The sequence below is a fragment of the Harpia harpyja genome, chromosome 22 (genome assembly GCF_026419915.1).
Source record: "Harpia harpyja isolate bHarHar1 chromosome 22, bHarHar1 primary haplotype, whole genome shotgun sequence".
NCBI classification, from domain to species: Eukaryota; Metazoa; Chordata; class Aves; order Accipitriformes; family Accipitridae; genus Harpia; species Harpia harpyja.
The window spans coordinates 120058-147839 of record NC_068961.1 but is presented as its reverse complement, the minus strand read 5'-3'; the positions used below and the strand labels follow the sequence as shown (position 1 = coordinate 147839).

The window sequence follows — 27782 nt, the reverse complement described above, 5'->3', positions numbered from 1 at the left end:
AGTCTCCTTAAGCATATATTCAGCACTGCTGTGGAAGAAAATTGACTAAGATTGTGTGACTAACATTCTTGCTGCTAGTCTGGGAATGTGTGCTGTAGCAAGTAGTGCTAATGAGAAGCTGTGGCCTCTTTTGCTGCCTGCTAGCCCCCTTCCATCTCCTTTACCCCATTGTTACCACATTCTCCCAGTAAATCTGCTGTAGGGCTACATGAAGCCTTTTAATAATGCCTGTGCTGTCCACACTGATTTAAGGTTTTTTAATGCTTCCTTGAGATATTTCTAAATTTGGGGGAGATTTATAGATTCTTTTGTCTAAGGATATTTAATTTTTTTTAAAAGATAGCTATCATATTGAAACCTAACTGTTGGTTTTGATAAAATTGAAAATAATTAGAAATTCCACCTACTACAAATCCAATCTAGAAATTTTTTTCATATCCATATGTATTTTTAAAAATTTCTGTCGAGTTATGCTGTAGATCAACAAAAGAAATTGCTTTAGTTAGTTGAAGAAACATTTCCTCTTTGTAATTCATAGTTATATTGTCGTTGTGTGTGTTTTGCAGTAATAGCTGATGACGTGTGCCTGATACGTATTTTCAAGTTGGCAGTGTCCTTTCAATACTAGATTAATATTCTGTTATCCCATTACTTTATATTGTTATAACAGTATAAAGGAAGTGTATGTCTAAATTGCTGTTTGAGCATGATGTTTGAGTTGCTAAATCCTGGAAACACTGAAGAAGGAACTTTCTATATCACACAGTAACCTACAGTAATAACTGATGGACTTTGAAGGCTTTGATTTATCTGGCTTTTATGCCTGAAAATTCGGACCTTTACAGCAATGCTTTAAAAAGTTTGATTGCTTTAGTAAGGCAACACAAATTTTTAACATCTGAAAGAAAACTTGACCTTGGGGATTGACTGAAGATCAGACACTTTCAATAAAATTAGTAGTTTTTTTCAATTCTTTGATGGCAGCACAACCCTCTGGTGTATGAGCTGCTCCTGCCGGTCTAGTGTCATCAGCAAAATTGCTGAGGGTATGCTCTGCCCATTATGCAGACCGTTAATGAAGATGTTAAACAGGATTGGACCCAGTATTGATCCCTGGGGTACACCACTAGTTACTGGCCCTCATCTGGACTTTGTGCAGCTGATTACCACTCTCCGGGCCCAGCCATTCATCCAGTCTCCAATCCACCTCACTGTCTGCTCATCCAACCTGTACATCAGCAGCTTGTCTGTGAGGACCTTATGGGAGACAATGTTGACGGCCTTCCTCAAATCCAGGTAGACAATATCCGCTGCTCTACTCTCATCTACCAGGCCAGTCATTTCATTGTAGAAGTTTATCAAGTTGGTCAACCGTGACCTCCCCTTGGTGAAGCCATGCTGTGACTACTCCTGATGATTTTCTTGTCCTTCATCTGCCTGGAAATGGTTTCCAGGGTAGCTGCTCCGTCACCTTCCCAGAGATGGAGGTGAGGCCGACTGGCCTGTAGTTCCCTGGGTCCTCCTCCTTGCCCTTCTTGAAGACAGGGGTGACATGTCCTTTCATCCAGTCTTTGGGCACTTCTCCCATTTGCCATGACCGATCAAAGGTTATCAAGAGTGGCCTCGCAATGACATCAGCCGGCTCCCTCAGCACTTGTGGGCGCATCCCATCAGGCCCCTTGGACTTAATGTATGTCTAGTTTGCTTAAGTATTGCCTGACCATATCCTCTTCTACCCAGTGTGTCTTCCTTGCTCCAGCCTTTCCCCCTGGTCTCTGGGACCTGGGATTCCTGAAGGCCAGTCTTACTAATAAAGACTGAGGCAAAGGTGGCATTAAATCCCTCAGCCTTTCCCATGTCCCATGTCGCCCAAGGCCCCTGTCTCATTCAGCAGCAGGCCCACATTTTCCCTAGCCTTCCTTTTGTCATCTATGTACTTCTAGAAGCCCTTCGTGTTGTCTTTGACATCCCTGGCCACGTTCAACTCCAGTTTGGACTCTTACTTTAACGGATAGTATTTTTCTAAATACATTTCCCATTGGTGATCTGGAAGTCAGTATTTTGGTGGCTGCCTGTAAGCCTTTTACCTGTGTACTTGGAAACTTATTATGCCTTAAAATAGCATATCATAATACTTAACTTGCCGTAGAGCTTGTCAGTAGCTTTTCAGTGTAAGACAAAAATGCTCCAAATAGGTAAAAATAAAACATCCACTGTAAGCGGGAAGAACAACCTTTAAGTGCCAGCCACATTAAAGTCGCAAGAGTAAGCTTCTCTGAGAATTCTTTTTACTGTGATATTTACCATTCTACTTGCATTTTTGTATCTGAGTTGATCTTCAATATGCTTACAGAATGTATATATTATCTACAGATCTTACCCAGTTTTAGGGAGGGAATTTTGCCCTTAATTGAACTTTCTTGGATATCTTCAGATTTAAATTGGGTTCTTGTGAAACAATACTGTTTTTGCTCTTATGTTTGTTGTCAGGCCATGTATGATGCCATTCAGAAATTGGATAAAAAATTTGATCTGCTTCATCGGAAGGTCTCAGAAATGCAACACAGTCGTGTAAAGCCACTGTTGCTCAAACCTGTGAGTATTAAAGACCCAAGACATTTATTTTTCCTTTAATTCTCTCACTTCCTATGACGCTTCTTTAAAAATAATCCCCTCCTTTCACTAAGATTAAAATTAGTAGTAAAGTAGTAGACTTAAATTCCATTTCAATTAAATTATTCTAGATTTCTTACTATATGCCAGCTTCAGTCTCCTGTGTTGTTATTGACCAGTGGTCACAGAATGGCCCCCATCAAATTCAGGATGCTGTGATAGATGCTGTAAAATTCTATTTGTGTTGTATCCTACACAATTTATTTCTGTTCGTTACGTCTTAAACTTGGGTATATTGGTGTCACTGCTTTATGAGAAGCGTTGTACGGTCTGATTGGTTTCTGCAGTTAGAAGAGAGTTTATGCATCACTCACATAGAATTTTATTTTTTCTAATAGAAAGGCTTTTTTTCAAAATCTTTAAGAAGGTTAATATTGGGTACACACTATCCATTTTGTTCCTATATGGTCAATCCACTGTTAACTAAGGAGACAGAATATTAGTACTTGTAACAATGTTCTTTAAAAGGAAAACAGAACAGGTGATTTTTGAAGAAGGTCACAAAATCCTCAATGACCTTTCTTTGTCAACAATACTGCAAAGCTTTTAATGTGGCAGAGGCAATCCTGCTGTCAGATGATGTCAAGGCATCAGTAAGGCCATTTACTTTAAGGGTGGGTAGAAGCAATGACATTCTTGTGCATGTTGATTATGAATAGGATACTAGGTTTTATTTGGGAATGCATTTTTTTTGACAACTCCAAGCTTGTACTGTCCACACATCCAAAAATAAGAGATTCGGGGAACAAACTGGTCATGTCAGTTACTCTTGGACCCTGTGACCTCTGTGCTCTTACCCTCCCCTCTGATCATGTAGGATGGCAGCTGCTTTAATGTTCAGATGAAAAGTGACTGCACTGTGCTTTTTTTTTTTTTTTTTTTTAAGCGGCTTTTGTCACTATATGGCATAAGGGGGAAGTCAGCAAATGCAACCTGCCAACCATTTTCTTGGTTCTGCTAGTACTTTATCTTTAAAACCATCAGGAATGCTGTAGATTTTTTATAGCTGTACCACTGTTGTACCTGTGATGGGCTAAGGATATAAACAAGGAAAGGTTGGTGGTGAAGGTACTGGTTTTTTTCTTATTGGATCAACTCCAATAGCTGGAGAAACGGACAAACTTTCAGGCACATAAGCCTTTCTTCAGGTCATAGATTTTTAAAGCTTTCAGGGGTGGAATATAATCAGATTTCTGCAAAGAACAAAACAAAACACCACTAAAAGAAAAACAAAACTAACAAACAAAAAACCAAACCCAAACCCACATGTGTCAATTACATTTGGTAGCTCCTGCTCAGAGACTTGTATTTTGAACTAGAACATGTGCGTTAGTGTGCGTACGTTTCTTAATAAAAGTATTCCAAGTGGTGGAAAGTATAGCCCATCTCTCAGTTTGTCTGTCTTAGTCTCTTTGGAATCTTCTATTGTAGATGAGATCCAAATGTTTGATGTTTTCAGCTAGCAAGTAAAGAATGAAGAGGCAGCCAGGAGAGAAAGTGAATTGTTTTTTTCTTGTGTAAAAGGAAGCTAACATGGCAGTGAAGACATCCCTTGAAAATTCAGCAGACTGGGTCAATGACTGACAAATTTTAAATTTTATTTTGCTTTTTTTTTTTTTTTTTTTAGAGAGTTGTTTTTAAGAGCCTTTACAAAGCTGCCTTTCTCATTATATATTTCTTTGACTTTTTAGAAAGCAATTGTGCCAGCACCCCAGGTGGGAAAAACTTGAGAAACATTGAAGCTGGCCAGATTAAACTGTCAGTGTTGGAACTACGAGTGAGAATAAAAGAAAGTAGAGGGAAAGCTAAAAAATAATAGCACTAGCTTCATGACAATGAGTACTTCAATGAAGAGTCTGTTGCCAATAGCATAATTACTAAAATCTAGTCTTACTGGTTTGCAAAAGAAAAAAATGACCAGATATGTCTAATTTTAACCTTTTAATTGTTTTCTGAATCACATTTGCAGAAACCAGTTGGATTTACATACAGAAGTTCCAGTCATTTGCCCCAAGGGAAAACAAGAGTACAAAAATCCATGGAAAGGGAATCGGGTCTTCATCTCTCTTCACCGGGTCAGGGAAGACATAGCCCAGTCATAAGGGTTGCTTTACAAAATGGTCATGTTCAGGTCAACTCCACAATAAAACACGTTCAACAGAGTCTTCAGCTTGAATCGCAGCAGCCTGTTCGTAGGCAGAGCCCACCACTCCCCACTATAGTTTCTACACATTCATTGCATTCATCATACACAGCAACTAAAAGGATGCCTGACCTTTCTCCGCGATCAAATCTTGTAGCCAGCGTTATGGAAAGTACTGTCAACATTGCATCTTCACCAGTGGCATTGTCATCAATGCCAGCACCATCTGAGACCAGTCTGGGAAATAATACTGTGGTGGTGAACTACAGAAATGCATCTGGGAGTGTGAACATTAGTAAAGAACTGCCATCATCTTCAGTCTCCATCAATCCTAGCGTTGGTGAGTTCCTTTTTCATAAATACTCAGAAACAAAGGCTAAAAAATTGCTGCTAGTGTAAAAAAATATGCCTAAGGAAATCTCTTTATCGTTATTTGGCAAAAGTAAAGGAGCAGAACTAGCTGCCTTACAAGCATTAGTATAATGGAGTACTGTTTAAAACTCTTGAAACAAAGGTTATAGGAATATTTAATATTGCAGGGGTCACTTAAAAACTTCTGCAGTGTATATACAGTTGTATAGACTACCACAAACCTTTGATTTACAGTACGTGTTTCGGGTTCTTTTAACACTAAGCCCTCTTCTTCTGTCTTGATACACTTGATTTAACCTATTTTTAACCTGTGTGTATAAGCAATGTATGCATATGCTTAAAAAGACAAAAGAGATTGCTGGTAAAGCTAAGTGAAGTATATGCCTGTATATATGTTTTGCATTTAAGAAAGCAACTTACCTGATTTGTGTGAAGGAAATACCTGTTTTCTTCTTGTGGAGGATTTTATCAGTGAAAAATCCTTTCTATCCTCAAATCTTCCAGTGTTTGGTTTCTTTCAAAATACTTAATTCCACAGAAAATGAAGAATTCCATAGATCATTGCGTTATAACAAACAAGCACATGTAAAATAACACCATGTTTTAAAAACTAACACGCATCTTTCTAAAGTATAAATGCCCGAAGTTATGTGGAAGGCTGAGCTATGAGTTTTTGGTTGCTTTTGGTCTAAAAAATAAGTTCATACAGCTGAAGAGCTGCCCGAATAGTAGGTGAAATACTCAAGATACCTATCTGCAAATTTGTAAACAGTGTATGATTTAGCAGTACTATGTATGGATATGCCTTTCTTCATCCATCATTGTCTTGAAAACATACATGGTATCTGCACATGTGTAAAACAGGCCAGTCTAAGCATTTTGGACTCTTACGTGTCTAATGTATTTTCTTGGGTGTTGTTATTTCAGTTAGTTACAGTACTGGTTAACATGAATCAAAAATATATTTCTGTTACCATTCCAATTTAAAGCTGCTTTTGTAAGAGCAAAGATAAGTAATAAATAGTAGAATTAGCTGTGGTAGAGAACATACACCAAGAGTACCATAGAGGTCAAGAGAAAGAGTTTGAAAAAGTGTTCTTTTTTTAACAACTTGCTTGGGTTTTTTAATTTTTTTTTTTTTTTTCTTTACATGTTTTTGTTTTCCAAAAGAGTTTGTTGGTGACCCAGTGAGAAATGTAAAAGTTCTTGGAAACTATTTGATGAAAGCTCGGCAAAAGACTAAACCAAAGTATGCAGCGCGCTACTTAGTTCGTGTGTTGTTCCCCAAGGAAACATTATTGTGCAGCATTATGGGAGTGAGTGCACGAGGGCGCAGAACATTGGATCCAAACAAAATTGCTGCAATAAGAGGTATGCTACCTTTCAAAATGCACAGATTTACTTCTTTAATACTTACAGAGTTTTTAAGTTACAAGGATTCATTTCTGTATGTTTCTGCTAGTCGTTGTCTAGCAACTGGTTGAACTGATAAATGCGGGTAGTGGATGTGCTCTACTCTGCTGTGTCTTTTGATTTTGAAATTCCTACTCATCAATGGAAATTCCTACACTCACCCTCAATGTTCGTTTTTCTTCAACGTGGATAAAACAATTCTAATTTCTCCTAGTTTTGTGTACTTCAGGTTCATCAGTCATGCTGACTGTTCCTAAATTTTTCATTACGACTTATTTTGTGTTTGTGGGTGGCATGGGTTTTGTGGGGGTTTGGTTGGTTCGTTTTTTGTTTGGGGTTTTTTTGATGGCCATGGTTTACTTGGGATGAACATTAACTGGTGATTCTTAAATACTCTTTTTCTCTTAAGTTTGCTTCTCTCATTTGTTTGAGAAATGGTGAAGATGGGGAGGGCATTTTTTTTTTAAATGTCAAGCCATTTACACAGATCCCATGGTATGTATGTGTGAACCTATACATCTCCTTCCTGTTTAAAGGGTTGGAGATTATTTAAGCCATGTGAAGTAGTTGCAGCATCAGCATTACCCTGTCTCTGTTATTTGTAGTTTGGGTTGGTTTTTTTTTTTTAAAGTTAGTCTGAAAATCACACCTTACCCCTAATTCTACTAGGAAATGCTTAATAACAAAAGCATTATTCACAACACCTCAAAAAAGTATCACTGCACATCTTAAATTCATGGTGCTGCTTAGTTTCAAAATGTGAGTTTACTATCTCTAATTAAAGGTGGAAATCTAAAGCTTCTAAATGGAGAACAGTAAACGTGAAGCACTTAGCTTTCTCTCTTTCTTTCTAAATTAGAATAGTTTTAAATACCACTTTTTGTCACGAAGCTTAAAAAATTTTCTACATTTTATATGCAGAATTTCTTGCAACTAACTTTCCAAACTATGATTTGAGCGAGCATGGAAAAGACTGGAAAACCTGTATCACGAATGTCAATGCTATGATCCGCTGTTTACGCTCTGAAACAAAAATAAACCCAGTAAGTTGTCTCAAGGTGATAATTTATTAAGTACTAAGTTCATGCTTCTTTCTCACATTAATTATTTGAACTCCTCATCATACAAGTGCTCTAATTGGAAATTCCTTGGGTTCTGTCTTTGCATTGCTCAGCATAGGCCTGCTGACTGCAGCACTCGTTCCATATGGGGAATACTGGAAGTATACCCCTTTCTCTTGCTCTGCCTCTTCCTGCTCCTGTGTCCAGCATTCAGTGAAGAGATGTATAAGCATAGGATACTAAAATGAAAGCACTGTAAACGTTGCCCAGAAGTAGTGTGAAATTTCATGCAAGCTTAAACATGTAGCTGCTAGCACTGTTTTCACAGGCTTTCCTTCAGATATATCCAGCCATGCATTTCAACTTTATATTGACTGAAACATCACTCCCAAAACATCTGTAACTCCATTCACCTCTGCTTCTAAAAAGCTTTGTGCAAATCTGTGAATATTTAGTATCTGTTTCACCTGTGGTTTTCATGATTGAAATTGAAATTATGAGAGTAACTATATTGTAAATATCTGGAATCTAATTTATACTAAATGGGAAGTGAACTGGAACACTAATTAGAAAACTGGTAGGCTTTCCCAGTGCATGTGCTAACCTCCTTTAATGTTTCAGGAGACACCTGAAGGGAAAGAAAAAGTGGCTGACACTCCAGATACATCTCATTGTGTAGATTTGAATTATAATGAAGTTAGTGAAGGCAGTTCTCAAAACTCTCAGAAGATGACCAGCTCCACAACTGACACATTGCAGAATTCAGGATTGGATAAGTTTCCAGAAGCTTTCCACACACCTTCAGTCAAGAAACCACAGTCTTTGGAACCTATGGGTAAACTAAGAAATTTTCACCTTATGGATTTGTGTTTTGCATTGTAAATGCTCAATGAGAGGTGCAAGATGCTGCTGTAGGTGAAATTGTGAAAGGGATTTGCTGAACTATGTGGCTTTTCCTCTTAAGGCAGTCACTTGCTGTATATATAGTAAGTATTCATGGGAGCAAACAAGAACGTTATCTGGCTAACAGAACATGTGTTTTCATCTACCAGTGTCCCATAATACGTATCTACTGTAAGATTGGAAAGTTCAGCTGTAAGATACTCTGTTCAGTTTCTCTGAATAATTATTTTTCCAGAATTATTTCACAGTTGCCCTGGTTTTTTTTATTTGGTAGATATTCTACCTTAATGGAGTAAGCTAGCTCAGAATATCTATTGAACGGTACTGCAATTTCAGAAAAGCACACCTTTCTGTAAAACTGACAATTTAGGACAATAAAAATCCTAAACCAGCCTTTATACTTTTTTTTTTTTTTAATAAAAATGCACAATATACAAATGCATTGGGAAAAATTCCATGTACAGCATGTGATGCCTCTAGAAAGCTTCAAGGAAAATGAGTTAAGATTAGTTGCCCTTGGAAATTATTTATTTGATTAGACTCATTTTGGAGCTCTATCATATCTGCCTCTGCACCCAAAATTTGTTAGTCTGATCCCACAGACCTCCTGATTTAGTATGCATTTTGTGGTTTTGTTGTTTTTTGGTTTCTTTTTTTTTAATGTTTGCAGTGAAGTCATGTTGAAGTAGTTAAAAAATATTCACTCTGTTTTTCAGTTTCCACTTACAGGATCTAAGCACCATTGAAATAGCAGAACTTTTATTTACCTATGTAATTGGAAAAGCATCATCTCTTCATGTGAGATGAAAACAATTTAGAAAGCAATCATTAATAATGCAGGTTACATTGCTAGCGTTGCTGAAAGCATATCAGAAGTGCTGTTACATTGTTGTAAAAGAGGCAGGGGGGGGGTTGGCCACTTGGACGTTTGTCCACGATGTGTTGCGTTTTAGTATTAGCTGTAGCATTATGGTTATGCTCTGGTCTTTCCAAGCAAGTACAGTAGTTTTAGGGAGAACTTTTTGTGTCCTAGTTTTATTGTAATACAGCCTCTTTGAAGCATGATCAGTACTGGATAAGTAAAATTTCTCTCTCTCTCTCTGACATCCTTTCTAGAACTTCTTGGAAGTCCATGGCGCAATGTTCAGTTGCCTTTCTCAGTCATTTACGTAGCTAAGGGGAAGTCTCGGCCAGAGTTGTCAGCTCGCTACTTAATTCGTCATATGTTCACTGAAGATGTGCTGGTAAAAAGCAATGTATATGGTAATCTTGATCGTGGCATGAGCCCACTGGACTGCAACAGAATTAATGCTCTCAGAGGTAAGTAAGAAAAATATCTGTTCAAAGTGATAATGTGGGGAAATTAACAAAAGCAATTAACTTTGTATCCTATGAACAAATCATGGAGCTTCAGAAGTAAGTCTGTGAAACTGTTCTGACAGGTATTAGTGCAAGCAGTGGAACAAGTTGAGAGAAAGTAGATGAAGTTATATTTAAGCAACTCAGGGAAGTCTCAGGGCTAGGGGGAAGTCTAGTCCTTCTGTAGTCTCAGGGAAGGGGCTAGGTAGGCCAACCTGTGGTAATGCACAGCAGGTTACGGAGCCCTTCACAAAAAGCATTGGGGTGTGATAATCGGTGGCAGTATTGCCTGTAGAGACTATGAAACAATGGACCTGAAGATTCTGAGTAGAGTTAAAATCGCCTGAGAGTACAGACCCTGTAGCTTAAGAGAGCAGACTTTGGCTTATCTGGGAAACTGATAGGTTGGAGCTTGTGAGAGACGGCTCTGAAGAGGAGAAGCTCAGGAAAGTTGGTAGGTCTTTAAGGACAGCATTCTACAAGCACAAGAGAGTCCACCCTGACACTTAGGAGAACTGGTAGAGTTATGCGGAGACAAGTTTGCCTAAGCAGTGAATCCATAACTGAGCTCCAGTGCAAAAAAGCAGTATACAGAGATTGGAAGTAAGGACAGCTTATGAAGCAGAATTCAGCAGCTTTGCCTGGGAGTGTTGGAATGGTGTCAGGAAAGCCAAAGCTCAGCTAAAATTGAGACTTGCAAGGAATGTCAAGGGCAGCAAGAAGAACTTTTACCACAACATTAATTATAAAAGATTGAGCAAGGAGAGTGTGGGCCTGTTGCTGAATGGGGCAGGTAACTTAGTGACAGCAGTCAAATTAGGCTGAGGTGCTCAGTGCTTCCTCTACTTCAGTCTTCACCATGAAGGTCTCTCAGGCTTCTGGGTGGTGGTGGTGGCTGGGAACAGTCAGCGTGTTTTTACCTAGGGTAAATTGTGTTTGACTCACCTGATTGCCTTGTGTGATAAAATGACTGGATTTGTGGATGAGGGGAGAGCTGTCACTTAGCTTGATTATTTTTTTTAGCAAGGCTTTCAACACTGGCTCTGACAATATTTTGGTATTCATGTTGGGATGTGACAGTTTGGATGGGGGGACAACATTAAAGGACTAGATGGATGTTTGAGCTCAGAGGGTAGTCGGTCATGCTCTGCTTGGGTGACTGACACATGGGGTACTGCAGGGGTCTGTCCTGGTACCTGGCCTGTTTAACATCTTTATCTATGACTTGGAGACAATGGAGAACACTCATCTGGTTTGCATTTGACACCAAATTGGGACTATATTAACAGGTGCACAGCCAGCAGATCAAGGGAAAGGATTATCTCCCTCTGTTTAGCACTCCTGAGTTTGCATTTGGATTACTGTGTCCAATTTTGGGTCCCCTAATACAGGAAAGAGATATCGATAAAGCTGGAGGGCCACCAAAAGGTACAGGGAACCAGAGCACCTGCCCAGTGAGGAAACTGGGCTTACTTAGTCTGGAAAAGAGAAGGCTCCAAGAGAACCTAGTAGCAGCCTGCCACTACCTGTCTTCTCAGTAAACTCTCCCTAGAGTCAAGCTGTTCACAGCATTGCGTGTGGGAAGATGAGAGACAATAGGCATAAATGGAAATGAAAGGTTCCAGCTGGATATGAGCAGGCTCCTTTTCCCCATGAAGACAGTCAAACAGCAGAGCACGTTGCCCTGTGAGGTTGTGCCATCTCTGTCCTTTTTCCACATCTCAGGGGACAAAGCCCTGAGCAACCTGGTCTGACCTCAGAGTTGTCCCTGCTTTGGGCAGAAGGTTGGAGTAGAGACCTCTCGAGGTCCCTCACAGCCTGAGTGACTGTGAGCGGAAAGGAACAGATTCAAGTGCCTTGCTCTTCTAAGGGCTCAGAGGTCAGCTCTCCCTATTCACCTAAGAGGGTCCATTGAGAGAAAAGGTGTCAGCAAATGATTGAGTTGGTTAGAAGCTACAGGTGGGATAAGGACTGCTGCCAAGTGAACAGGCAGCATTTTGAACTAGACCAGTTTGAGCTGTTTGAATAACGAATCTTTACTGAAGTATGTCTTTTCAAATAACGTGTAACAGCCTATTCCACTGTATGAATATGGACAGTTTTGCAGTTTCCTCAGCTTACATGAATCCAGGATGTCTTCAGGAAATTGGTATTATTTATTCTTTTGCAAGTACTATTCCAGAAGCAGAGGGTGGGTATGTTATGGTTGGAGTTGTAGCAGATGTTTTGCCTTCCACATTGTTCTTGCTTTGGCATTAAGATTTCTGGAACACCGATCCATGCTCCTTCCTGAGAGGGAGTCTTCTGTTAGTCTCATTTGGTCCCTCCTGCAAGGCTGGATAAAGCAAGCAGAACTGTGACAGCAGAATTAGCATAACAGTTAAGTAGCAAGTGAGGAGGAATGTGAAGCAGTTTGTAGGTAGAAAAGGTGTATGGTTTATCACACAGAAGACAAGTTGGCATTATCTGGTAAGATTTAAGCATGGCCAGCACAAACAGTGCTGTTGGGGGAAAGATGATCAGGTTTTTGTTGGCCATTTGCTCTGTGGTTATTACAATATCTTAAAGAGAGAGTTCAACACATTTCATAAAGGTTTGGTCATGCAATATAGAAATCTTTCCACCATTTCTTTAATTTTCTGTGTTCTTGTCATATTTTCTTTGTTAAAGTTGGCTTTTTCTATGAGAAATCTGAAGAGAAAATCCTTTGCCAGGAATTCTCAAGTTTTGCTTGTGGGATGTTGTTTACTGGGCTAGATCCCAGGCTGCAGGCAGTGTAATAGTGGAATGCCTTCAGCATTTCCCAACACCACTGGCTTAATGTAGGGTTTTACTTCCTCCTGTGTTCTTATGATATCACTGTGGGATAGTGCTCACTGGGTTAGTAAGGTTGCATATTTGACTAGTTACTCTCGTCTGGGCAATACTCTTAATCATATGATTTAGTTTTAGGTAGTCCTGCAAGGAGCAGGGACTTGGACTCAATGATCCTTATGGGTCCTTTCCTACTTGAGATGTTCTATGATTCTATGATTCATCATACTTTTTTGAAATGTGCATCTTCTAACAAATCTTGAAACTCCTTCTCCTCCATGTCTGGAGTATAGGGAGGTTGAAAGGGTTGTTAAAATCTGGGCAGTGCAGCCTAGCAGCTCCACAGGTGTGGCAAGATTGCCTCGGAAGATAAAGCAGTAGTGCTAAATAAAATGGACCTGGGACTTGCACTCTCTGGGGTGATGTCTGGGCATGGCTTGAGGGACAGAGCATGCCAGAAACCAGTCCCAATATGGCAAGGCTATACATAAGAGCAGGCTTTCCGAAACTGTACATGGAAACTGTACACTGGGAAGCTTTGCCACTTTAAGCATCTCCACATACTCCCATAGTACACATATTTTGTTTCATGACATTTTGAGCTCAAGAAGCATTCAGAAGATGTATTAAGTGTGTCTTAGGGCTGCAGGAACACCATGTAGGCTCCAGAGCAGATGAGAAAGTCTTCTGTGTTGTGGTTGCAGCCAGGCCATGTCACTTGGTTCTGGGGCCAGAGGGGAGTCCCTGGCCCTGTTTTCTTTAACATTATAACGTAGTCTGATTGAATGGCAGCATCAGCTCCTGGAATGTAACCCTGCAGAGCAGGAAGGGGCCCCATATAGCCTTACTGTAGTCCCAACAATTCATCAATTTCTCTGAAAGAAAAGGTGTAACTTAAAAGCTGTTTTGTGGGCCGTGTACAAAGACTCTGCAGGCCTGGTAGTAGGAATTCCTGTTCTGTGCTGTAGCTCTGAGGCCAACATTTTCTTGAATTTGCTGTTGAGGATGGAGGGGAAGAGAGCCTGGCTGCTGCTTCAGGCAACAGCTTGTGTATCCTTTGTCAGCATAGTTTTTTACAGGAGCATCCTGGGAATGAAAGAAGCTAAGGTGCTCTCACTTCCCCCCTTCACTCCCCCCGCCCCCAGAGCAGAGTTAACACCAAGAGCACAAGTTTTTCTCTCTGTTATTTTCTTCCTTCAGACCCATGCTTTTCTGGCAAAATACGTTTCCAGGTTTGGAACTACAAGTTAAAATATCAACTGTAAACAATGATACTTCATTAGATCTTTACTTGGTAGTACATGTGAGAGCAATGGAAAAACAAAACTGACGTAATATCAACTAGCTATGCCTTTCATTCTACTAAGGTAAATCTAGATGTTAATCATAAAGTAGAAATAGTATTGCCTTTGATTTGAAATTACAGCTGAGAATTCCTTTTGGGTGCTTATCTAAATCTTTTAGGGGCTTGCTTAGAGAAAACATGTAATTCAGCTAAGCTCAGAAGGACAATCCTCAGGAATTAAAAAAAAAATAAAAACTGAAATCTGTTTCTAAAACTGCTCATTTTACTTTTTGAAGGGGAGAAAGGTGCTGTAGTCTTACGTTATTTATCCCATTGCTACCAAACTCAAGTATTTGTTTACTGATCTTGTTCCAGTATGGTAAGGAACAAGCTCTTGTGGTTTTTCTGTCACTGTTGTTCCTCTACAGCTGTGTTATGTTGAATTGCTATATTTCATTTTAGTGAATGTAGTTGTCAGAGATCCCCTGAAGGAGGGCTTGGTCCTGCCAAATACTGGTCATTCTGAAATGGAGCCTGAGATTTATTTGCTCTGGTTGACCGCATTAGAAGCTGAAGTTATTCAGTACTTCAAGGGATCAAGCCCATGTACACGGTTACGTGTTTTCTTTGCAGATTTTGTTTTTATGTTTAGACTTTTTGTTACTCTTTCTCAAATTAAACGGAAAGAGGGGGAAAAAGTATCTGCCCTTTAGCTTTGCTCTTCAAGCCTCATAATATGCCTAGCTGTCCTGTTTTGGTAGCATGCACTTGTTCTGGCTTATTTACACCCAAAAAGAGTACATAGCTTGCATAAATAATTGATAACTTGCTATTATATTCTTTATTTTCAGACTTTCTTCAAGAGAATTATCCATCCTTTGATCTAAAGGAAACTGGATACGATTGGAAGGCATGCGTGGCTGCCATAAACAGCACAATCCGCAGTCTCAGACATGACCATAAAAAGGCTACAGTTGGAATCCGCCGGAAAGTCTTGGCAGTGCCACCATTGAATGCAAAGAGTCCTCCACAGAGTCCCACTTCAGTAAAGCCATTTGAAAGTGACACTATCAATCTCACGGACTGAAGCTTTCTAACATCTGTCTCAAATCTTAATTTAGCAGGTTTTTATAAATCCCATGTAGAAGCCTATTACATTGAGTTGTCCTATTATACTGAGTTGTCAGCAGCACTAAATAGTATTATTTCATGAGATCAAAGTTAGCAGAAGAGTTGGGAACCCTAACTCCTTGCATAAGTAGCACTCGTGCTCCTCAGAAATTACTTCCACTGTTCCCTATAGCATTTGCAATGTGCTCTCCCCTAAAAGCACCTTCTTCTCATGATTCATTGACTCTGAAAGATTGATCTGATTAGAAAAGATGCACTGCACATCAAGTCAGCTGAAGCAGATAGAAATGTGGAGAGGAAAGAATGGTCCTCCTTGGAGGAAGACTCAGAGCCAGCTAAATTATCCCATTATGTGTGAAGAATGAAATTTGCTTTGACAATTGGTTATTGTAAGCAAAAGTATCTAATGCAGAAAGGAAAAAAAAATTATTGCTAGCTAACTTGTTAGGTATCTCTCACTTTTTTTGCCTCCTATAGCAGTCTTTGTTGTAGGATAAGGAAAGAGGCAGACAACAATGTAAGTAGAGTTGGTAATATTTTCTTTGCTCTGATTTAGCTCTACAAAAGCACAAAAAACCATGCAGAACAAACAGTCCAATGGTTGGTTCTGTTTTTTCTTGATGAAAATTAAAGAAAATACTTTTCAGGGGCTTGCTGTACTGTTCACTGGCATATGTCTCATCCACTGGTATGGATGTCCACAAGATGCAAATCTGCCGCGACATCCATCTCGAGGATTTGGATCCTGATTTAGATTTGAGAAATAATAATTTCTGTCAGCTTCAAGTCATTGGTCCTTCAGTTAAAACTGAGGACACGTGCTGTACTGTTGGTATGCAGTCAGAGATGACCAGCATCACTGGTATGCCTTCTCAGTCTCATAATTGTAGCTTTTTATACTCGGGTCTACAAGGCTAGGCACGTTTGCTTTGCTGTCTGGGTAGGCTGCTGTTCTAGAGACTTGTCATCCTGCCTTTGTTAACTTAAAACCTTGAAAGATGTGCAGTAATTATTCACAGAATGGTTGAGGTTGGAAGGGGCTTCTGGATCCACTCCCCCTGCTCAAGCAGGGCCACCTAGAGCCCATTGTCCACCACCATGTTGAGACAGCTTTTGAGTATTTCCAAGGATGAAGACTTTACAACCTTCCTGGGCAACCTGTGCAAGGGCTCAGTCACTGTCACGGTAAAATGTTTCCTGATGTTCAGAGGGAACCCCCTCTGTTTCAGTTTGTGCCCATTGCCCCTGGTCCTGTCACTGGGCACTACTGAGAAGAGCCTGGTTCTGTCCTTTTGGCTCCATCTTCTTTGCAACCTCCCCTGAAGTATTTATATATGTTGATGAGATCCCCCTTGAGCCTTCTCCAGACTGAACAGTCCCAGCTCTCTCAGCCTTTTCTCACAGGAGAGATGCTCCAGTCCCTTGATCATCTTTGTGGCCCTTTGCTGGACTCTCTCCAGTATGTCTCTGCCTCTGTTGTACTGGGGAGCCCAGAGCTGGACCCCGTACTCCAGGTGTGGCCTCACCAGTGCTGAAGAGAGGAGAAGGATCACCTCCTTTGGCCTGCTGGCAAAATCCTCCTACTGCAGCCCAGGCTACCATTAGAATTCTTTGTGGCAAGGGCTTATTGCTGGCTCATGTTTAGTTTGGTGTCCACTAGGACATCTTAGGGTACACTCTGCCCTATCATCTATATCATTAATGAAGATGTTAAACAGGATCGGACCCAGTATTGACCCCTGGGGTACACCACTAGTCACTGGCCTCCAACTAGACTTTGTGCTGCTGATGATCATCCTCTGGGCCCAGCCATTCAGCCAGTTTCCAGTTCACCTCATTGTCTGCTAATCCATCCAGCCCATATATCAACAGCTTGTCTGTGAGGATCTTACGGAATGCAGTCTTGAAGGCCTTCCTCAAGTCCAGGTAGACAATATCCGCTGCTCTACTCTCATCTACCAGGCCAGTCATTTCATTGTAGAAGTTTATCAAGTTGGTCAACCGTGACCTCCCCTTGGTGAAGCCATGCTGTGACTACTCCTGATGATTTTCTTGTCCTTCATCTGCCTGGAAATGGTTTCCAGGGTAGCTGCTCCGTCACCTTCCCAGAGATGGAGGTGAGGCCGACTGGCCTGTAGTTCCCTGGGTCCTCCTCCCTGCCCTTCTTCAAGACAGGGGTGACATGTCCTTTCATCCAGTCTTTGGGCACTTTTCCCATTTGCCATGACCGATCAAAGGTTATCAAGAGTGGCCTCGCAATGACATCAGCCGGCTCCCTCAGCACTTGTGGGCGCATCCCATCAGGCCCCTTGGACTTAATGTATGTCTAGTTTGCTTAAGTATTGCCTGACCATATCCTCTTCTACCCAGTGTGTCTTCCTTGCTCCAGCCTTTCCCCCTGGTCTCTGGGACCTGGGATTCCTGAAGGCCAGTCTTGCTGGTAAAGGCTGAGGCAAAGCAATCAAAAAGTGCCTCAGCCTTTTCCGTGTCCTGTGTCACAAGGTCCCCTGTCTCATTCAGCAGCAGGCCCACACTTTCCCTAGCCTTCCTTTTGTCACCTATGTACTTACAGAAGCCCTTCTTTGACATCCCTGGCCGCATTCAATTCCATTTGGGCTTTAGCCTTCCTAACTTCATCCCTGGATGCTCAGACAACTTCATTGCATTCCTCCCAGGTTACTTGTATTTTCTTCCACCCTCCGTATTCTTCCTTTTTGTGTTTGAGTTTTTCCAGAAGCTCCTTGTTCACCCACACAGATGTCCTGGCATTTTTGTTGTGGTGTTTGTTCAGATGAATCTCTCTGGAACTTGGAGGAGGCGATCCTTGAATTTTAACCAACTTTCTTGGGCCCATCTTCTCTCCAGGGCCCTAATCCCATAGGACTCTTCCTAGTAGATCTTTGAGGAGACCAAAGTCTGCTCTCCTGAAGTCCAGGATTTTGAGCCTGTGCCATGGTGTAACCCCAGGTGGCAACTAAGCACTACACAGCTGCTTGCTCATTCCTCCTCCCTCAGTGGGATGGGGGACAGAATCGGGGGTGGGAAGTGGGAAGTAAAACTCATGGGTTGAGATAAAAACAGTTTAATAGGACAGAAAAGGAAGGGAAAACACTACTGCTGCTACTTCTAATAATTACAGAATATACAAAACATGTGAGGCACAATGGAATTGCTCACCACCAACTGACTGATGCCCAGCCAATCCCCGAGTTGCAGTGCCTCTCTAGCCAACTCTCCCCAGTTTATATACTGGGCATGACATCATAGGATATGGAATACCCCTTTGGCTCGTTTGGGTCAGCTGTTCTGGCTGTGTCCCCTCCCAGCTTCTTGTGTACCCCCAGCCTTCGCTGGCAGGGCAGTATGAAAAGCTGAAGAGTCCTTGTCTTAGTATTAACACTGCTTAGCAACAACTAAAACATCAGTGTGTTATCAACATTATTCTCATATTAAATCCAAAACACAGCACTATACCAGCTACTAAGGAGAAAATTAACTTTATTCCAGCCGAAACCAGAAAAACATCCGCCCCTCATTCTATACTATCCACATCACGTCCAGCTTCCACACTTTCCAATACATTTTCAATTAATTACCACCGCTTTTTTGATACATATACACACAGATATCATTCCCATAGTCTATGGGCCCAAGGGCTATTGCATGAATAATCTCCCATTTAATTTGTTCAAAGGCTTGTTGTTGCTCAGGGCCCCATTTAAAATCATTCTTCTTCTGGGTCACTTGATAGAGAGGGCTTACAATCATACCGTAATTTGGAATACACATTCTCCAAAAACACACAACACCTAAGAAAGCCTGTGTTTCCTTTTTGCGAGTTGGCAGAGACATAGCTGCTATTTTGTTGATCACATCCATTGGGATCTGACGATGCCCATCTTGCCATTTTATTCCTAAAAACTGGATCTCCTGTGCAGGTCCTTTGACCTTACTTTCTTTTATGGCAAAACCGGCTTTCAGAAGGATCTGGATTATTTTCTTCCCTTTCTCAAAAACAACTTCTGCTGTGTTGCCCCATACGATGATGTCATCAACGTATTGCAGGTGTTCCAGAGCTTCACTCTTCTCTGGTGCGGTCTGGATCAGTCCATGGCAAATGGTGGGGCTGTGTTTCCACTCCTGGGGCAGTCGATTCCAAGTGTACTAGATGCCCCTCCAAGTGAAAGTGAATTTTGGCTGGCACTCTGCTGCCAGAGGGATTGAGAAAAACATTAGCAATATTAATTGTAGCGTACCACTTGGCTGCCTTTGACTCCAGTTTGTATTGAAGTTCTAGCATGTCCAGCACGGCAGCACTCAGCGGCAGCATGACTTCATTCAGGTCACGATAGTCTTCTGTTAGTCTCCATTAGACATTTGCACTGGCTATATGGGGCTGTTAAAGGGTGAGCGAGTTTTATGGATCACTCCTTGGCTCTCCAGTTGACAAATCAACTTGTGAATGGGAATCAAGGAGTCTCAGCTGGTGCGATACTGCTGCCGGTGCACCGTTGTGGTAGCAATTGGCACTTGTTCTTCAACCCTCAGCAACCCCACAGTCTGAAGGATCCTGAGAGAGACCAGGCAAGGTAGACGGCTGTTTAATTCCCTCCGTCTCCAAGGCAGCTATACCAAAAGCCCACCAATACCCCTTTGGTTCCTTAAAATACCCTCTCCTGAGGTAGCCTATGCCAAGGATGCACAGAGACTCTGGACCAGTCACAACGGGGTGTTTCTACCACTCATTCCCAGTTAGGCTTACTTTGGCTTCCAGTACAGTTAGCTGTTGGGATCCCCCTGTCACACCAGAAATACAGATGGGTTCTGCCCCTTTATAACTTGATGGCATTAGAGTGCACTGTGCACCAGTGTCTACAGTGCCTTGTACTCCTGTGGGTCTGACGTGCCAGGCCATTGAATCCACACAGTCCAATAAACCCAGTTGTCCCTTTCCTCCAACTGGCTGGAGGCAGGGCCCCTCTAATCCTGGTCAGAGTATTTGTTACTCACTTCTTGTAAAAACGAGTTAGAAGTTCCTTCAAGAGGATCAGAAGTAAGATCAGCCTTCTACTCCCTCTGGAAATGAGTGGCATTTTTCCTGGAAGAATCCCGTTTTATGGTTGTTTTTCATTGTAACTCACATATCTGTGCATCTAGGGCCGAGGTAGGTTTTCCATCCCACTTTCTCATGTCCTCTCCGTGGTCATACAGGTAAAACCACAGCGTACCCTATGGTGTGTACCTTCTATCTTCTCTCTCTTGAGCAGGGGCACGCTTACACGTAATGGCTGAGATACTGGTCCGTACAGGTGGGGAGTAGGACACACCCTCTTTGAATTGCTGGAACTCCTAGGATAGTTTCTCAACTAGTATGTCTGGCAATTTCTCCACAGCCGAGATGAGGGAGTAAGAGAGACTTTCTTCATATTGCCAGACTCAGCCAGGCAATTCATCCACTGTTGGTCCCTCTTCATCTTTCCAGCTCGGTACTGCCAGTGCGCTGGCATACGATGATGGTGTGCTCCATGCAACCCTCTGCCACATGGGTCATGTGCATTGGACTTCATCTGGATCTGTGGGTAACTGTGCCTTCTCTGGGTCATAATAAACCATCTCTCACATGGCTAGTTTCCTAAGGTACTGGATACTTCTCTCCATGGTGGTCCACTTGCCTGGATGACATACGGCATCTTTCCTAATGGGATACCTTTCCTTCATGCCTGACAGAAGTTGCCTGCAGAGGCTGAGGACTTGTGTCGTTTTTCCAGCCACCTTGTCAATGCCCCCTTCCCTAGAAAGGGATCCCAGCTGTTTGGCTTCCCTACCCTCTAATTCCAAGCTACTGGCCCCGTTATCCCAGCATCAGAGCAGTCAGGTGATAACGTGCTTACCTGGACACTGGCTGAAATCTTTGCATATCCTGCAGCTCACTCAGGGATAGGGACTGGGTGATTACCTCTGGTTCTGCCTCTCCCCCCTGTTCTTGTGATGACCCTGGTTGATCTTCATCCCTCACTAAGTGAACTGATTTTTTTGTATATTTCTTCTGTATTGGGGCAACTGATACTGGCACAGGTTCGTTCTCTGGTTCAGCTGTAGGGGGTTGGAGTGGCCGTGGTGTCTGTCAGTCTGTTTTCCTTCCCTTCCCCCTGAGGGTGCTGCATAATATCGAGCAGTGTTTGGTAGATACTGGCCAGGGCCCGGGACAGTGCAGTAAGTTGTGCCTCTTTGGAATAGTCACAGCATTTTCCTTTCAAATATTCTGTCTTTTTATCAGGATCCTGTAGTTGTTCAGGAGTGAAGTTCCAAACCATTGGAGGTGAGAAGTTCTCTAGATACCTGCCCATATTCTCCCACATGCCATGCCACGTGTGATTATCCAGCCTTGGGGCAGATCTCTGGGTGATGTTCTTAAATAGTTGCTTAACCTTAAACAAGACCTGGAAAACATTCAGGAGACATAGCAATAGGAACATGCTGATTCGAACATCCCAAGGATATTCAAAATTCTCAAGAGCTATTCTAATTTTCCTGGAGGAGAAGGGGAAGGTGAAGAAATGTGTCTCCCGCATGGATTGGCTCTCCGATGAGAAAAGGTAAAAGGTGTAATTATTAATAGTTTCTGATAGATAGCTCCCAAAGCACGGAGATGATGGCAATGCTAAGTACAAATACAAAATTAGTTTCACAACCAGCAATTCTATCATACCGTAACCAGTGTTGCCAAGTACAACACCGTGATAACTTTCGCCTAGTTCCCACGGGTGTTAAACAGCACAACAGGGAGCATTTACTGCAAGTAAGGTATTACAAAATGCAACTTTAAGAACAAGCACGCCAACTTTGAAAGCGAATAAATCAACATTGTGACCCACAACTATTGAACTAATTTAATGAATGGTTATAACAAATTAGTTCTAACATGTTTTAGTCAGATTTGTCATTATCTCAACCCATCGAGCCCCATGTTGGGCACCAAAAAGGACTGTCGTGGTTTAACCCCAGCCAGCAACTAAGCACCATGCAGTTGCTCACTCACTTCCCCGCTGCCAGTGGGATGGGGGAGAGAATCGGGGGGGAAAAAAGTAAAACTCATGGGTTGAGATAAAGACAGTTTAATAGGACAGAAAGGGAAGGGATAATAATAATAGAATATACAAAACAAGTGATGCGCAATACAATTGCTCACCAGCTGCTGACCGATGCCCAGCTAATCCCCGAGCCGTGGTGCCCCCCGGCCAAGTTCCCCCAGTTCATATACTAGGCATGATGACACATGGTATGGAATACCCCTTTGGCTCTTTGGGTCAGCTGTCCTTGCTATGTCCCCTCCCAGTTTCTTGTGCACCCGCAGCCTTCGCTGGCAGGGCAGTACGAAAAGCTGAAAAGTCCTTGACTTAGTATAAACACTGCTTAGCAACAACTGAAACGTCAGTGTGTTATTGGCATTATTTCATCCGAAATCCAAAACACAGCACTATACCAGCTACTAAGGAGAAAATTAACTTTATTCCAGCTGAAACCTGGACAGCCTGCTTTTTACCCTCCTCACTCCCCTCAGGATCCTGAACTCCACCATCTTACGGTCACTGCAGCTAAGGCTGCTTTTGACCTTCACGTTAGCAACAAGCCCCGCATTGTAGGTGAGTAGGAGGTCCAGCACAGCACCTCTTCTCATTTGGGTCTCTGTCACTTAGAGGAAGAAGTTATTGTCAATAATAAATATTCATGCCCTTGCCTTTCCTTTCTGTCCGCACAACACTAAGATTTATTAGTGCACTGAATTACATATTAAAAAAAAAAAAAATCCAAACAAATTTTGAAAATTACTTGGATGTTGAACTCATAAAAAATAAATAAAAATGAATGACTGTACATTCAATTTCACATTCCCCTCATTTTCATTTGCAAGTTGAAATTCAACAGCAGTAACTGTACAGAAGTTAATGGGTTCTTTGTTGTTGGGGTTTTTTGGTTGTGTTTTTTTGGTTTTGGGGTTTTTTTGGTTGGTTTGTTTTCAAAAGAGGAAGTATTTGGTATATAGCTTTGTTACTTGGTTTTCCAGCATCAGCCACACAGTCCTCTCACTGTCTACATATTGGCTAACTGATGTGTGAACTTGGCTTGCCACTTGCATTATGTCTGACTGTAGTCTCAGATGTCCAACTTTTTCACAGAAAGAAGCTTCTCAGAAGGCTGACGCGGGATCAGTTTCACCTCTGAAAGCTGATGGAACTGTGGCTTCTAAAATTATGCTGTGTACATAGCAGAACAAGGTTTAACTAAATCTGTCCTCTCCAAGGCAAAGGTTTCATGGTTTGGTTTTTTTGCTAGCAACAGGATAGAATAGTGAAGTTACTTGTTCTCACTTTAATTTCTATTCATAACGAACAGTCAGTGTTTATTATATACAGTATAGGATCAGCTTTTTTATTTCAAGTTAGGATATACAATGGCCTTATCAGGTATGAAATTAGTAATTTAAGTTTCCCCTACCACCTCCTTGCAGAAGTCTTCTGTAGGATTTAAGAAAGAGGCTGAATTTCTGATTTTATTTTTTTTTTTACTAGAAATGTTGTACTGCAAATTTGTTCTGGTTTACTACTAACAAATTCTGCTGTTACTGTTCTGTATAGTCATTCTTGTAAATTCCAAGAACTTTGTTGTGTGTAGATATTACTAGTTCCAAACCAAAAATGCTTACGTTTTTTCAGCAGTTTTATGAAACTTTTTCACTGTCCTTCACAGATTTTAATGGTAGAATGATATATTTATTGAATGACCTGCCTGGCACTGAAATCTGTTCAGTGCCAACGAGGACCTGCTCCCACTGGAGGCCATGCTGGAGGTGACTGAGAAGGTACGCTCTGTTGAGCAGCCGGCTGCAGCCTTCCTGGCCCATCTGAGCGTGGCTGTTCAGAGGTCTCTGGCTGCCCCCTCTCTCCAACAAATGCTGGTGGAGGGGCTGCCTGCAAGAGCAGCCCCACAACCACAGCCGCCTGCGCAGAGGCAAGGGTCGGGAGTGGGAAAGGCTGCTTAGCACATTCTCAGGCACCTGCGCTGAGAGCAACGCTTTCCTGTGTGCAGGTGAAGGTGCTGGTGGAGTTCCTGATTGAAAACTGCAGGGAAATCTTTGGGGAGGAGATGGCAGGCCTTTCCAGTCCCTCAGCTGAAGAGTCACCAGCACCCATGGGCAGATCCACAGGTATGAGGAGGGACTGAGGGTTGTCACAGCCCGAGCAGACAGCAGGTGTAGAGCTTCAGGCGGGTTTTGCTTTAGCTGTTGCTCATTTCCAACAAGTCACTTTGCTGCATGTGCTTTTGCTTTCCAGAGCTGCCTTTGGAAGAGCAACGTGACCCTGCAGGCGAGGCAGACGTGGACCACCAGGCAAAAGCCTTCCTGGACACACCACGATCTCTGCTCATCCTCCAGAAAGCAGCAGGGGCAGCCATGGAGATGGGATGAGAAACGGCAGAGGTATGGCAGCTCCACAAACACCGGGACAACATGTCTCGTGTAGGAGGGGAGTTCCAGATGAGTCCAAGTAGCTGCGGTGTCTCCTCCGGGCATTCCCTCTCTTGTGGCTTAGTGTGGGGTTGTTTTTACCCCCCGGAATGATACATTGTAAGTAAAACTGGAAGGGTGGTTTCTCAAATGCATTAGGCATGTGCTTAATCAACAGAAATACCTATAGAGAGAGAGATTTCAGAAGCAAAGCCTCCCACCACAGAAGGTGTTATTGCACCAAAGGGATATCTGCAGAGCTCTGTCTTGGGAGGGCAGAAGAAACCCTGGCAGAATGAAGTGGGCAAGCCTTTTCTTGCCTGGGGGGGGGGAACGGGACCGCAGGCTCCCTGCTGAATGGCCCCCACAAGTGAACTGAGTGTCACATACCTGTGTGAACATTGTGTTCCAAAGGGAGGCCCCTGGAAGACAGGGCTAATGGAAACCAGCCAAAGGGATCTTCTATGTAGAGCTGAGTTAGCAATTTGCCAAACTGTTGCCTACTACTCCAGGGCATTCCTTGCCACCTGCTAATACCGACATTTCTGTTTTAGGCACCCGTTGCTTTGCTTCCAACCACCCCAGAGACCACGGTAGATGCTGTGGTATGCACAGAAGAACTAAAGAGCCTTTCAGAGGAAAGAAGGTAAAATGAGTCAGCTTTGGTTAAATCAAGAACTGATTCCAGATGATCCTGGCGTTACCTATCTAATCACGCTGTGGGGTGGAAAGGTTTGCAGGCTCCCCCCAGGAAAATGAAAACTGAAGAAAAAGAAAGAGAAAAGAGGCCTGGGCAGAGGATAGGGAATGCCAACAAGAAAAGAAGAGAAGGAAGAGAGAAAAAGACAGGGACTGAAAAAAAGCAGGGAGGGCCAGAAGGCGAAGAAGGCCAGGTGTGTACCAGGCTCTGCTGCCCATCTTTCCCAACTCCGAACACTGGTCTACATCAGTCAAACTCGCTGGCAAGGACGGTGAAGGATGGTGCTGCACAGGGTATGGAAATAACTCCATGGCTGCTTCCCAGGGGCTCCCCATCGAACCCTGCTGTGTGGCACCGGGGCCCTGTGCATCTCTGCATGTGCACAGGTCTCTAAGGGCATTACCCCAAGTCAATGCCAGCCATAGCTCTTTCTTCTGGGCTATAAACAATTCCTTGTCAACTGTGTTCCCCAAAGAGAGGGGAAACAAATCCTGCCTATTCCTGCCTTTGTAGGTTTATCAGTGCTTTCTGACTTTACTGTTGTAGGTGGTGATTTCCTGGTACTGGCCAAACCACTGTGACTCCTGGGCTCCCGCACTTGAAGTCCACAATAAAAGGGTATTTTCTTTCTTCTCTCTCTGTCTGCTATATGATATTCTGAGCTAGGTAGATGTTTTGTGATGAATTGTATTGGAGGAGTTTGGGATCATCCCTTGTCCCAGAATCCTTTCCAGCAGGCACCAGGGCTGAGGTCAGAGGCTTTAGGAGTCAAACCAAAGCACAGAATCACACAAAATGGCTGAAGTTGGGAGGGACCTGTGGAGGTCATCTGATCCAGCCCCTCTGCTTAAGCAGCGTCACCTAGAGCAGGTTGCCCAGGACCGTGTCCCCTTAGGTTTAGAGTCTCTCCAAGGACGGAGACTCTACAAGCTCCCTGAGCAACCTGTGCCAGCATTTGTCCCCCGACAGGAAAAAGTTGTTTTCTCATGTGCAGCTGGAATATCATATGCTTTAGTTTGTGCCTGTTGCTTCTGGTCCTCTCGGTCCGCACTCTTGAGAAGAGCCTGGCTCTCTCATTTTCATTCCCTCCCAGAAGGTTTTTATACACACTGATAATACACTCCTCACCCCCCACAGTAGCTCAGAACAAGTTACCACGCAACTGCACGCCCTGGCTGCATAGCAGGCACAAAGCACCTGGCCCGTTCCTTTTAATCAGTGGAAAAGTACAGATTCTCCCATGACCTCGGTCACTCTGTCTAACATATAGATAAGAGTTATTTTTATACTCCTCTCACAGTGGGAGAAACACTGTCTGTGTCTGTGCAGTGTGTGAGAATCACTTTACCAAGATTCTTTTATTTCTAAAACAGTTGGGAAAAAACCCAAAACAAAATGCAATTTTAAAACTTATTTAACCCAGGGCAGGCTTCAGGATTCTCACTCTCACAAGTTATTTTACAATTGTATAACCTTGTAGACTGTACTGAGAATGAGTATCTTGTATGTGACGTATTTAAAAGTTTCATTTTTGGTGTCCTACACACTTCTGCTGATTGTAATGCCTTTTTGTTTGTTAATGGCAACTGGCAACAGACAATGCATATTGGTTTCAAGGCACTGTGGAACAGAGAAGATAGTTTGCCAGTGTTCTTACTGCTGTTGCAGACATTGTTTCAGTGGCTTGCAAGTGACATGTTCCAAGTACCTTTTCCTACCATTGCTGCATATTTTTTTTTAATCCAGAAGACTGTTTCTGTACTTCCCTTTGTTACCAAAATCCAGAATAAAATTCCTTAACACCAGTGAGACGTTAAGAAGCAGGCACTTTGTTTATTGCAGCGCTGGGGACATGGGGAATCACCCCTCCAAAGGCATGTCTGACTTAGTATTAAAATCTATCAGTTTTTATACACTTTTTCTGTCGAATCATTGTTACGTAAGTTCTTTTACGTAAAAATGCATACTATGCTCACTCTTAAATTTAAGCTTTATAATGATTGGTTTTGCTAGTTATATAACCTTATCAATATTCTTATTTAAAAACAATCATTGGTCAATTTCACTTAGCTCTACTGATTGGAATCCTCAATATTCAAATCAAGATGGGAAGGGTGAGGGGGTTTCCAAGCAGCAAACAGGTGTCCATGACAGTCGTCTTAGTTTCTTGTCCTTGCTCTTTGAAGCTTAAGACAGTTTCAATCACAGGTGGTCAGTTCCAATATTGTTCTTATCTAACGTACGAGAACATCTAGTCGTGAGAGCAAAGAACTACAAAACTTATGAGTAATTACTAGTTAATCACTTGACTGTACTTTTATAATTACCTCTATTGTTTCAATCATAATGTTAGTTTCCAAACACAAAATTCAATAGAAAATAGCTAAGGTTTCTATGGTTATACCTAACATGATTCATTGCAC

General features: G+C 42.3%; 1 protein-coding gene across 1 annotated transcript in view; it reads left to right on the top strand.

Moving 5' to 3' along the window:
• BEND2 (BEN domain containing 2) overlaps nucleotides 1-15804 on the top strand; it is a 37807-nt gene extending 22003 nt beyond the window's left edge. The window contains exons 8-14 of the mRNA XM_052774142.1: nucleotides 2491-2595; nucleotides 4643-5156; nucleotides 6359-6559; nucleotides 7523-7644; nucleotides 8284-8497; nucleotides 9682-9885; nucleotides 14875-15804. Of these exons, the coding sequence (XP_052630102.1) occupies nucleotides 2491-2595; nucleotides 4643-5156; nucleotides 6359-6559; nucleotides 7523-7644; nucleotides 8284-8497; nucleotides 9682-9885; nucleotides 14875-15110 (1596 nt within the window). The 3' untranslated portion in view covers nucleotides 15111-15804. The remainder of the gene's footprint in view (nucleotides 1-2490; nucleotides 2596-4642; nucleotides 5157-6358; nucleotides 6560-7522; nucleotides 7645-8283; nucleotides 8498-9681; nucleotides 9886-14874) is intronic.
• The last annotated feature ends 11978 nt before the right edge of the window (nucleotides 15805-27782 follow it).